Below are 12507 nucleotides of genomic sequence, written 5' to 3'. Positions count from 1 at the left end.
CTAATTTTAAGTCTTAAGATGTTAAATATCAGTTTGTGTGTTCCCCACTTTATGGGCATTGAGCGGATAGATATAAATGCTGCCAAAATAAATGTGACTACTTCTTCACCAGACAATTTAATAGGTGTACTTTTACAATCGCTGTACATTCAATACAAAAGTTGAAGCAAAATTCTATCTATACAAAGGCATGTTTCTAATATTTTGACCCCCAAGTAGCTAAATAAAGCATTAGAAAACCTGTGTATGATGCGGCGCACCACTGCAAAGCACAATATAGTTTAATCAAAAAGTTAACATCTTCCAAAAAAAGAATTTGGGCACCAGTGAAGTGTCAGAACTAACTGCTTCTGTTGGCCATCTAACTGGACTTAGCAGAAGCTGGAAACGAGGAGGCAAAAAGGTGTAAAATTCTAAGTGAATTGATGCTAGGTGACTTACAGGTGTGAATCATGCAAGTTGCACTGCTAAACTCTTATTCACCATTTCCTACAACATTGAGGATTTTGTGAAGAGGCCCACCCTACCCAAAGGTGATCGTTCCGAGGGGTCAAACACTGACGGGTTTAGAAGGGGGGGGGGGGGGAGAACAAAAAAAAATCAGAAATATGTGTGCTTCTTATTGACAAGCAGGCAAAGCGAAGACAGAGATGCTCCCAGCTTGGAGGCCTCACTGCAGGCTGTAGGCAAGAAGGTGTAATCCTGCAGCTTCTGGAAGGCCTGGACACAAGCAGGAAGAATAATTTCGTCATGGCTACTGGAAGACGGGAAGAAAAGTCACCATGAGAGAATCCATAAACTGCAATAGTCTCAAGCTCATTACTCAAGGCTTAAACTCAATGGCTTTTTTTGGGGGGCCGGGGGGCAGGTGCTTGAGTTCCACCTCGTGGCTGTGTGCGCACATACCTGCTCTCATTCATTATAAACCCATTCAAACTATGAGAAAAATGAAAATGCATGAGAAAAGTTGCCGAGCTGGACTGTCAACAAATCAAATCATCCAACTACATTAAATATAACAAGTTGATAAATTTTTAGTTAGAGTGCAATCACTGCATGTTGTTCTAATTGGTGCCCAATATATGAGAAAAATGGGCTTTGAGAATTATATTTTCATTAAAATGGTAGGAATATGAATGTTATATTTGTGTGAATATAAAATAGTTGTAAAATATTTTTGTTTGTTTGAGAGGTGTGGTTAAAATATTGTATTTATTTTTTAGCATTTTTTGGAAACATTACTGCTTTGATGAGGGGGGGGGGGGGGGGGAAGAAAAACTTACAGACACACTGTAAGGACATTCTTCCGCTGGCCTGTGGAGCAGGAAGTCCTTCTTGGACGGGCCCTTTATGTAGATGCAGTTAGCTGCAGATTGTTCCGGCACAGTTAGAACCTCATAGTGGTGATCGGTCAGCTGTTCCATCATCTGGAAACACACAAATACTGTATTTTACAGTCTGACAACACAACCATTACTTATTTGCTAGACTACATGGCAGCTTTAAAACCGTGCAGTTCCAGACCACTGCAACAACCGCAATAATAAAACAATATAATAACAAAAATGAGTACCTCGACCGACCTTCAGTAGTGTTGAGCTCTCTGTTGTTTGTATAGCTACACTCATTTGTTTTAGAATTGTCAACAAGTGTACAAGACAGTCAGAGCGAGTACTGTACATTTGCAATTTGATCTATTGTCTTGGAAGGCCTCAACACAAATTCATCATTTTCACAATCATGGAACACTGAGTGACACGCACAAACAAAGCCCACCCACCCGCAGAGTCTTCTTGGCCCCGTCACTGTTGCTGATGATGATTGTGTTGGCAGCTCCCATCGAGCAGATGTTTTTCAGTCGAATCCCACCGCAGACTGGCACGGTCGACACGGAAAAGTCCTGAACACATCGCGGTGGAAAACGTTTCGTTAATGCGTCCTCGTTGCTTTTATTGAGTTCTCGGTGCAGTTCAGGCAACAGCTGGCATTACATAACAACAGCAGGGGCGGGGCTTACCATTAGGCAGACACAAGCAATGGCCTGGGGCCCATAGATTTTCAGGGGCCACCGTTAAGTCTCATAAAAACTGATTAGTAATGTTTTCTTCGAGTCAAAGCAATTATTCTCGCGCTTAAAATTAAACTGCTGAATCAATCCTGATCGTTTCAACCTGCCATCCCCCTATACCTTCTCATGCAATGGACTATTCCATCATCTTACTGCAAATGTGCAGGCTTGTAGCAAAACAAGCAAATGAAGCGGAGTAAGAGAAGACAGGAAAATGAATTTAATATTATTCTTTTTAATCAAATGTAACAAAGGTTTCCACCTTTTTCAAGGTTACACAGAATGTTGCCTAACCAACGACAGCAAGAGCCGGGCTCGCTTGCCACTTGCAGTCGTGTCAGTCTCGAAGGAAGAGTGACGCTTTAGCAGAGTAAGATGTAATACAACTTCGTGACTACTACATTTTCGTAGATCCTGAGTATTAAAGCCACCTAAATGGTCAACTATATTGAATGTTGCTTAATGTTCTTATCGGTTACAGAAACGATAACGAAAGCATTGAGCTGATTCACTTGTTAGATAATCCTCAGGAAGGGTTTTAAGTACATCCTCAGTGAAGACCTTGCGCTGACGTGAACATTTTGTTAGTGCAGTACACTGGCGTGGGGGGCCCAATGACAGAGTTTGGCTTGGGCCCCGAACTCCATAACTGCGGCCCTGCACGACTGCATGGTATGAAAAATGCAGGCGTTACTAAAACAATCAGTAACACCTGTGCTTCATCTGTTCAAGTCACTCATGCACCAATGATTCCAAAACATGCAGTCATGCAACAGCTGCTTTTTTGCTCACTGTGTACTTCCCCTGTATTTCTCAGTAAATCTTACAATTGCAAATAATGTATTCACAAGTCCACGGGGCAGAAAAGACTCCTCACTGTGATGCAGTGCAGTTATTGTTGATGGTCTGCCTTGGGGGGGGGGGGGGGGGGGGGGGGGGGGGGGGGAAGCTAGTGGGAACATTAATTGTGAGGAAACCAAATTATTTTATCCCTGTCCGGGGCGCTTACAACATAATGTCTAGTCAAATAATGTACATCAGTCATCTATCAAATTATTTCATATTACGGGGTATTTGTTAACATTGTGATCTTCATAGTGAATACTGTAACTTTCTACCACTTATTTAAAACTACTACGATACAAATATAATACATGTGCATCTCAATTTTAAATAGTGTAAAAAAAAGTTCACTATTTCAATAGTTCAGTAGGAAAGTAATTTTTAATTTCTAAATTTAAAATTATTTTTGTTTGTTTTGCATGTATTAAAATGTCTTGAGATGGTAAATTTGGAGTGTTCTTGAGCTGTAAGCTATAATCAAAATAAAATATTTTTTTCCACTTTTTCAATTGAACGACTCCAATTATGTCTCCACAATATTCTACTTCGGGATGCACCCATTCATGCAGTTATGTCAAATAGAAGCAAGGAGATTACTTCGCGTGATGATTCTGAAACATCAAACGCCAGCTACCATGTGACCTTAACACCCCCCCCCCCCCCACACACACACACACACACAAGCAGATGCAGTGTGTGCATGCGTTATGTACTAAAAAGGACTTCAAATAATCTCTATAATGAAGGCTGGTCATGTGACAAAGGAGTCTTGTATTCAGCCCCATTGATCACTGCCTTCCACTTCAATTCCCCAAATGTAATAGTACACAGTGCCACCTGCTCAGTCTGGCATCCAGGTCAAATAAAACCTATCGGACTGATGAGTTGTCTTCATCGCTCAGCCCGCCATCTTTTCTGCTCTTACCCGAAACGTGTCCGCCAGCACCTCGGCTCCTTTGCGGTTGGTGTGGGAGGAGATGCCGACGAAGAACTCCCTCCCTGTGAAGAGGACGTCGCCGCCCTCCAGCGTGGCCCCTCCGGAGTCCCCCGGGGCCCCGTCCATCTCCACCACGGTCAGGTTGAGCTCGGACATCACCCTGCGGCACCGCCTCCGCCTGCACAGGGGGGGGGGAGTGGGAGCTTATTTCTCTGATGTCATTACTTTTACTCCCTACATTTGAAAACAGATCTTTTTTCTTACTCCTTACTTTTTCGACCCCTGCGGATGCAAAGTATAAAAAAGATGTAAATAGAGAGAGGTGAAGTCAACCGCTGTTGAACTCTTGATTGGTAAAGATCTTTGGGAGTTTAAAGGCTGAACAAACGGGGGCAGCAAGGACTTGGAGGAATGCGAACCAGGGAGCATGAACAACAACTATGACAAAAGACGCCTGCTGCCAAGATTCCATTTGGTGATGATCCAAATCTCGATCTTTCAGTTCTTGTTCACTTACGTCAAGTTGTGGTCACATGATGATACAGCTGCAACTTTCTGAATGCTTTCCTTGTTGGGTTTTTTATTTTTAAGCAAAAAGATGATTTCCCTTGCAGGTTCATGAGTTCTACATTGTTTTCTCGCGAAAACAAGTGAATTGTTTGACGCTCGCCAAGTTCTCGCTCATTCGCCGCCTGACTACACCAAAGCACTATCCTGGGGTACGGTCAAATTAGCCTGGCGTGGTTTAGCGCAAGCGCCATTCATTTGCAGTCTGGACACGCAGGGGTGCAAATCTCAGAATTTCCAGTTGTCTTGAATAAAAACACAAAAAGTTATTTTGCTATATGTTATGCTAGCTGCTTTTTCGCAAACTAGTCACTAGAGGGTCAGAAAAGTTAAGTTAGCAACATTGAGTAGCCACTCGTTTATTGCAATGCCTTAGCTCCACCAAATGCAGCAGCGTGGTGGGGCCCTTGGCATCCAATTTAGGGGGAGTGGGGCCTTCAAACGGGTTGAGGTGGGCATTCACCCCCCCGCATCCTTGTTGACAAATGTATTTCGATCATGCAAGAAGCCCATTAGGACCCCGACCCCATTTTTCTGGGCACGACAGGATCCCCAAAAAGTCAAAAGGAAAATAAATCAATCTCTTTTAAAACTTCTTTTTGGGGGGGAAAAAACTGCCAGATTTAAGTGTGAGCTTGAGGGAGCGATGAGTTTACCTCGCTGCGTCTCTGCTGTCTGAAGGGCCTGGTGATGAGCGCCGTGTCACCTTGGATCACCGCCACGTCCTCCACCCTCCAGCTCATCGGCAGCTCCGGATCGGGAGGGATCTCGATCAGCTGCAGGCCCACTTTCTGCCTCAGCGCTCCCGTCAGGCAGCCGAACTGACGCTGGGCTTTGGCCAGGTCCACTGAGACCTCCTCGTTCTCGCCGTTTTCACCCACCACCTTCCCGAAGGTCTCCGGGATGCCGCGCACCACCGCGTGGGTGAACTGGCCATACGGGCACATGTTTGCCATCTCTGTGGCGCCTAGTAGGGGTGTCTCGACAAAATGCCAGGAGGAGGAAACACTGTCGGAACAGCTCCTTGTTGGTGTGAATTGGGATCACCGAGACAAAAAGTGGAGACGCCTTCTACCTCCTATCGTGGATCCATACAAAAAGAAGTAGATATTCCCCACCTATGGAAAGTGATGATTCACTTTCAATCAGGACAAAGACAACTGGGTTAGAAATAAACATGTCGTGGGCGGTGTGGCTTGAATAAGAATTATCGCCCCATTTAATAAGTATCATAACTACAACTGAGGATCTTCACGGTCTATTTATCATCTGTCGGTCATTTTTTCAATTCATTGGATTTAAAAAGTGTTTACTTTTCATCCCATAAATCAGGACATCATTTCAAATTAATTACGATTCAGTTAGTGGTTCATAACATCAGTCGGAAAATTGGCAAAATGTTGATCGTCGTTTTCCAAAGTAAAAGTAAATGTTTGAAAAGGTCTTATTTTGATTCTATATAAATATAATGAGCGTGCACTCATGGAGGACTATAGAAATTGGAGTATATTAACTCAGGCTGCAACTAATGATTATTTTAACAATCGAGTATAATCTTTTGTTTTTTGGCTTCATCAACTATGAAAATAGTTGCCAATTAAGTGATGTGATTTGTTGTCGATTCATTGTTTCACCACTAATCATAAAACAGACTTTGCCATTAGGAATAAACACAAAAGCATCAACATTGTCCCAAACTGTTTTGTAGCCTAAACATTTTTTTTAAGAAGCTTTTCCAATCTAATCTTTTTATTTTATTTTTGTTTTTGTTCATGGAATATGTAGAGTCTACAGGTTTCACCAAAACTATTAAAAGACCACTTTTCTCCATCACGGTCACAAAAAGTGTGTTGACTGAACTGTTTGCGCCCATTAGTTGCGGTTTGAGCTCAGCACCGGTGCAAACAATCTGCAATCTGCAATCTACAAGTAGTGCGACGTCCAACTGTTATCCTTTCACATTATCACCTTTAACATCTTCCTAAGGTAAACTACAGCAAAAAAAAAAAAAAAAAAGTAACAAATAAAGACAGGAAAGTAAATCTCCTTACCACTTTGAAGCTTGGAGACATTCGCCCCAGTCTGATGTATTTCCCAAACAGGGCCGTTTCCCGTTATCCAGCTTTTCACTCTTGTGCTTCCACCCACTGCTGTGTTGAAACGTGCGACTTCCGAATACGCCTTTCAAAATAAAATAGAGTTTTCGTCACAGCCGCTACGTTTGGGGTTCAAATTGAGACTATGCGCCTTTGCCTCACCCCGCTGTGTCAAAAGTCACTTTACGACGTGTGCGTGACAAAACACGAACGACATGACCGTCGAGGTAATGATGAAGCTTTTACACTTGAAGTGTCATTTCCGGTCTTTTGGTTACGTTTCGTTTAACACGGGTTTACGCCTTGGGTCAGTTATTAGTTATTATAATTTAAGCACCGTCAAACACGACCAGGTAGTAGCTAATGTTTAATTAATAGATTATTTATATATATATGCAAACGAGGTAATAATAAAGCCAAGTTCATTGTGACGTAAAGACAATTAAGCGGTCCTCGGTTTACGACGCAGTTGTCTTCCTGCAGTGGCGACGTAACCCTACCTACGTAGTCTATCACTAACTCACGCTGTAGTCGTAAAGTCGCAGTTATACTACATTAAATGTTTCGCATGAAAAACAGTTGTCGGTCATATATTTAAAAAAAACAAAATCAAATGATTAAAAAGTAAGTCCGGCGTCTAAATCGGCAAACTCGTTCGTTGCGCGCCGTTTGTAACGTCGAGAACGTTACAAACGCGCCGTCGACAACGTCTGTTGTCTTAAAGTAAACTGACGACTCGCAAGAATTTGCTGTTTTTAAAGAGTGACTCACATGTTCTTTAAGTTTATTTCTCAATATGTTTCTTTATAGTTGATATTTTAATGTCACATCAATGGAGAGTGCAATTGTTAGCTCAATGTTGTACAAATTACTGACGCATAACAATAACAAAAATATGTAAATAAATGATCTTTTTAAATAAATACAACTCCTGAATGTTTTTGTTTTTGTTTTAAATATTTGATGTTGTCACCAATCTGATATTTCTCAATTCTATTTCATTACAATCCTCATGCGTTAACGCCTGTTTTTGTCCTTGACATGACACACACACAAAAAATTAATCTCTTAAGCTTCACCCAAATGGGTCAAATGGTGCTGAACTATTGGATAAACATGTTACGCAATTGCAAGCATGTTGTGTGTTCCATTTGCTAACAAACACATGAATTATTATGTTTACATTTTAGTTGGGCAGTCACTTTAAACATCAAACACATGAATTATGTTTCCATTTTATTTTGGCAGTCGAGACCGAGTGAGCGGAACTATACTTTTTTGGACATATGCAGCAGTAGGACATTCCTCTCCGACTGTCTTGAGTTACTGGAGTGTAAGTCGAGCGACAGCACAAAGACATAAATCAGCGGTGAAGGGGAATAAAAAAAAAATATATATATATATATATATATATATATATATATATATATATATATATATATATATCCGGGCTCATAAAGTGGTGGAATAGCAGAGGGGAACAGAGTGAGTAAGGTGGGGGGCTGGATAAAAGATGGCAAGTAGAGGACACAGACAGGATTAAAGAAGGCCATCTGTCCACTAAGAGCCAACCAAACATCCACGTAAACACATGAACAACACCGCCGCTGATGCGTCGATCAAAATATGTAGCCCAGGTGAAAATACATGGCTGTGAGTGTCGCTGTGTGTTGCGTTTGTATGTGTCGCTGCTCCACGCGCGTTGTTAGAAGCGTTATAATCACCGTAGCATCTGTGCTAATTCCCGTTAGCCTGTCTATGATGATTCACATTAGAGGGTAGCACTGGGCTAGTGGACGTTCCTTAGACCAAACGATATGACTTGGTTGACTATTTTATTGTTTAAATATACGATTTTTTAAATTCTCTAATGAGGCAGTTTTATAGTACACTTCAACTGGTAGTGACAAACAGCTGAAGCAATATGCCTCTTATTTGAAGTGCTACGTGAGAGAGTGAGAACAGGTCTTAAAGAATACTTTAAAAAATGTTTGTAATACGTTTGAGTGTGTTTTAATCAATTTGAGGTGTGTGGCACGGGTACAACATTATATGTATTTCGCAGATGTGTACAGTGCATCTCACGGGTGGGTCTGGAATGTGTCCCCTGCAATCAATGGGGATGAGGATAGGGACACCCATGACCCCAGTGAGGATAAGCGGTTCAGAAAATGGATGGATGGATGTTTCTTCTCTTTGTATTTCCTGACAGTTTGGAGGCCCTTTGGCACCATGCTGCCCCTCACAGGTCTGACTTAATACTACGACTAGCAATGTTCATAAAACCCCACAAGGTGGCAGTGTTGCTCTGCAAACAACTTCCTGTCCCCTCCCCATGATGTCTGTCAGGTCTTGAAGGTTTTGTTTGGTCTGTTTTGTTTTATGATACAGCAGTCAAATTCTTGTTAACCCTTTGTATGACAGCTTAAATGCTACTTCCTATGGTGGTCATAGACACTTGCACAATGTACTTCTCGGAAAGGTGGCTGTGGAATTCTTGAGGACATTGTCCCACAAAATTCTGGAGGATGAGGAATTGCCGCAGGAATGGAGGAAAAGTGTGCTGGGGCCCATTTTTAAGAAGCAAATGGTGATGTGCTGAGCTGTGGGAGCTACAGAGGAATAAAGTTGATGAGGCCACACAATGCAGTTATAGGAAAGAGTAGTGGAGGCTAGACTCAGGACACATGGGAGTATTTGCAAGCAACAGTATGGTTTCCTGCCGAGAACACAGATGTATTATTTGCCTTGAGGATGTGTATTGGACAAGTACAGTGAAGGTCAGAAGGAGCTACATTGTGTCTTTGTAGTTCGAGAGAAAGCCTATGACAAGAGTACCCGGAGAGGAACTGTGGTACTGCATGCGGAAGTCTGGAGTGGCAGAGAAATATGTCCGAATAATACAGGACATGTACGAGGGCAGCGGAACAGCGGTGAGGTGTGCTGTAGGTGTGACAGACGGATTTAAGGTGGAGGTGGGACTGCATCAGGGATCAGCCCTGAGCCCCTTCCTGTTCGCAGTGGTGATGGATAGGCTCACAGATGAGGTTAGACTGGAATCCCCGTGGACCATGATGTTTGCAGATGACATTGTGATCTGCAGTGAAAGCAGGAAGCAGGTGGAGGAACAGTTAGAAAAATGGAGGCATGCACAGAAAAGCAGAGGAATGAAAATAAGTAAAACAGATAAAACATCATAAAACAAAATATGTGCATTAATGAGAGGCTTGGAGGGGGAAGAGTGAGGCTACAGGGAGAAGAGATAGCAAGGGTGGAGGACTTGAAATACTTGGGGTCAACAGTCCAGAGCAATGGTGAGTGTGGTAAGGAAATTAAGAAACGGGTCCAAGGTCGAGGGAGGTGTCAGGTCTTTTATGTGACTGAAGAGTCTCTGCTAGGATGAAGGGCAAAGTTTGTAAAACAGTGGTGAGGCCGGCCGTGATGTACGGATTAGAGACAGAAGGCAATGAAGAGACAACAGGAAGCGAAGCAGGAGGTGGCGGAAATGAAGATGTTGAGGTTCTGCTCTCGGAGTGAGCAGGTTGGATACATTTAGAAATGAGCTCGTCAGAGGACCAGCCAACGTCAGAAAAGGAAAAGGAATGGGAAAGGTTGACGCGCTGGAGAAGAAGAAGAAGAGGACTAGGAGGCAGTAGAATGATATTTTTTCAAATTCTTGAAATATGATATTTCCTTTTAATTAAATATAAGTACAATTTGAAACATATTCTTTAAAAAGTCATTGTAAATAAGTAAGTACACATCACTGTATTTATCGAACTGAATAGCATAAAATATACAGTATTTAGAACTACTACTCCTACTATTTGCGCAGTTTATAAAGCAAAGCAAGTGATTGATCTTTGCGCAAAACATAATTTGATCATGTGCTGCTCCACACAGATAATTAATTAGTAAACAGCTTATCCAGCCTGAGCCACTTGACTGGTGCCATCACAAGACCTCAAGTCAGCAGACTGTCCAATGTGCTGTCCTCACGTCTCCCATTACAACTCAAGGGTAATTCGGTTAAACGAGACGTTCCAATCTTCTCTCCGGTCTTACGGATGTTTTTACATACGACATCTCAAATGACATCTCAAGGACGCCGACCCAGATGTTTATGATTCGTTTTATGTGATGACGCTTGAGACGGTGTCAAAGAATCATTTGCTGAATCACAAATAATATTTGACATTGTAGCAATAGAAGATGGGAAGGTTCGTGCCATGCCTCCATTATTTACTTTGGGGACCAGTCTTGTATTCTCTAATTGATTATTTTATCTGGTTCTTTGCAACAAGTATCCACATTAAATTTCGAAAGAAATTTCAGGCACGGTGTGACCTCCAAAGTTGACACGTCAAAAGTACTCATTTTTGCGTAAGGTCTCTCACATTTTAAAATCGGTATGCGTTTATCCCACTTTAAGCATTAACTGCGGATGTGTCGTTTTCTTTTTCTTTGTGATGCCACCACAGAAGGGTACAAAGAGGAAAGAAGCAGAAATGGAACTGTTTTTGTGACATCAGGAAGCATGGGCAATGCAATAAATGATAGCTATCAATTGCATACACAACTTCTACAGTTGGCTGGGGACCAGTCCAGGGTCAGGTGGAAGAGGTTCCAGCTCACCAAAAGAGGACAAGTGGTATCAAAAATATGTATGGGTCAATGCATATCCAAATTATTTTTTAGCAATCAGATGCCAATGTAAATAGCATGTAACCAAAAGCGGAAAGACTGGCTTGAAAAATGACCACTGAAGCGTTCCGACGGATGTCAAATTTGGACTGTGCTGAAAACGTTTCCATCCAATCCCAAAACACGTGACGTACTGGAAGCAGGGCAGCCAAGAGAATTGCTACAAAAAGACAAGACTAGACTGTTGGGAATAATAATCATACAAATAAATACAATTTTGTGTGACAAATATTAGAAAGAAGGTTGTAAATGTAGGTCTGTGCTCCTGATAGTCTTGAGGATTATTACAAAATATATAGTACCAATATAAGACACTGCCGTTGCCAAGGGAGATGTCCAACTTTTAACATAGCACGTCAGCTTTAAGAGGCCCTTGTCAGCTGTTGGTGATTACCTCTCCAAATTGAATTTGAAGCCTCGGGGAGGAGAAACCGACAAGGCTGGATGACATCAGTGTTTGAGGAAAAAAAAAAAAAAAAAAAAAAAAAAGACAATACCAATCAAAATGCACGTGCGCAGGCATTAATTTGTTTTTCAATTTCACCTCCCCGTGAAACTTTCATTACATAGCTAACAACTGCTCATCGAGAAGCCTCTAGAAGTGCAATAGTAAGAGACGGAGTTTTTAATATACAGGTGGGACCAAATTTGTATTAGTATTGTTCAGCCATCTACTTTCCGTGCTGCTTGTCGTCATCGGCATCACAAGTTAGCTGGAGCCTATGCCAGCTGACTTTGGGCAAAAGGCAACGTACACTGTGGACTGGACAATTTAGTGTCTTCAATTAATCTAATATGGATATTTTTAGAAATGCAAGAAAGACAGAATACCCAGAAAATAACAGAACACGCAAGCACAAACTGGCTGGAGCTGAGATTCAAACACCAAACCTGCAGAACTGTGAGGCAAACATGCTAAAGACTCAGTCACTGTGCCACCAAAATCTAAATTTGCCACTTTGATTGTTAGACATGACATAAATCACTATATCAGAATCATTCTTCAAAATCAGCTAAATGTAAGCTTTAGTGCACTTTATTCAGAAAACTGATATCTCAAACTTGTATTTATAGACTAATTGAGTGACCTACAGCCGAAACATGTAAGGAGTAAACATTTATAATCATCAGATGAAAAGTTACATACATTGTTTTTGGTGCCTATTTGCTTCCAAAATATCTCATTGTGTTTGTGAAAGGTTGAGATGCATTCACTTTGTGCACTTTGTAGGCTGTCGTTCATGACGTTCAGTCCATTGACTTGCATGAGCTGACACATCCAATATGGCGGA

The 12507-nt window shown here is 41.8% G+C and overlaps 1 protein-coding gene across 1 annotated transcript; it reads right to left on the bottom strand.

The window, feature by feature from the left end:
- Positions 1-105: 105 nt before the first annotated feature.
- ddah2 (DDAH family member 2, ADMA-independent) lies at positions 106-6671 on the bottom strand. The gene is given in 7 exon segments (XM_061664337.1): positions 106-720; positions 1284-1427; positions 1781-1900; positions 3837-4013; positions 4015-4026; positions 5072-5553; positions 6467-6671. Coding segments are annotated over 6 exon segments (873 nt in total). The 5' UTR covers positions 5372-5553; positions 6467-6671; the 3' UTR covers positions 106-600.
- Positions 6672-12507: the final 5836 nt, after the last annotated feature.

This window comes from Phycodurus eques, chromosome 20, assembly GCF_024500275.1.
Source record: "Phycodurus eques isolate BA_2022a chromosome 20, UOR_Pequ_1.1, whole genome shotgun sequence".
Lineage (NCBI taxonomy): Eukaryota > Metazoa > Chordata > Actinopteri > Syngnathiformes > Syngnathidae > Phycodurus > Phycodurus eques.
The sequence above is the reverse complement of the archived record's forward strand: the minus strand, read 5'-3'. Positions and strand labels throughout refer to the sequence as shown.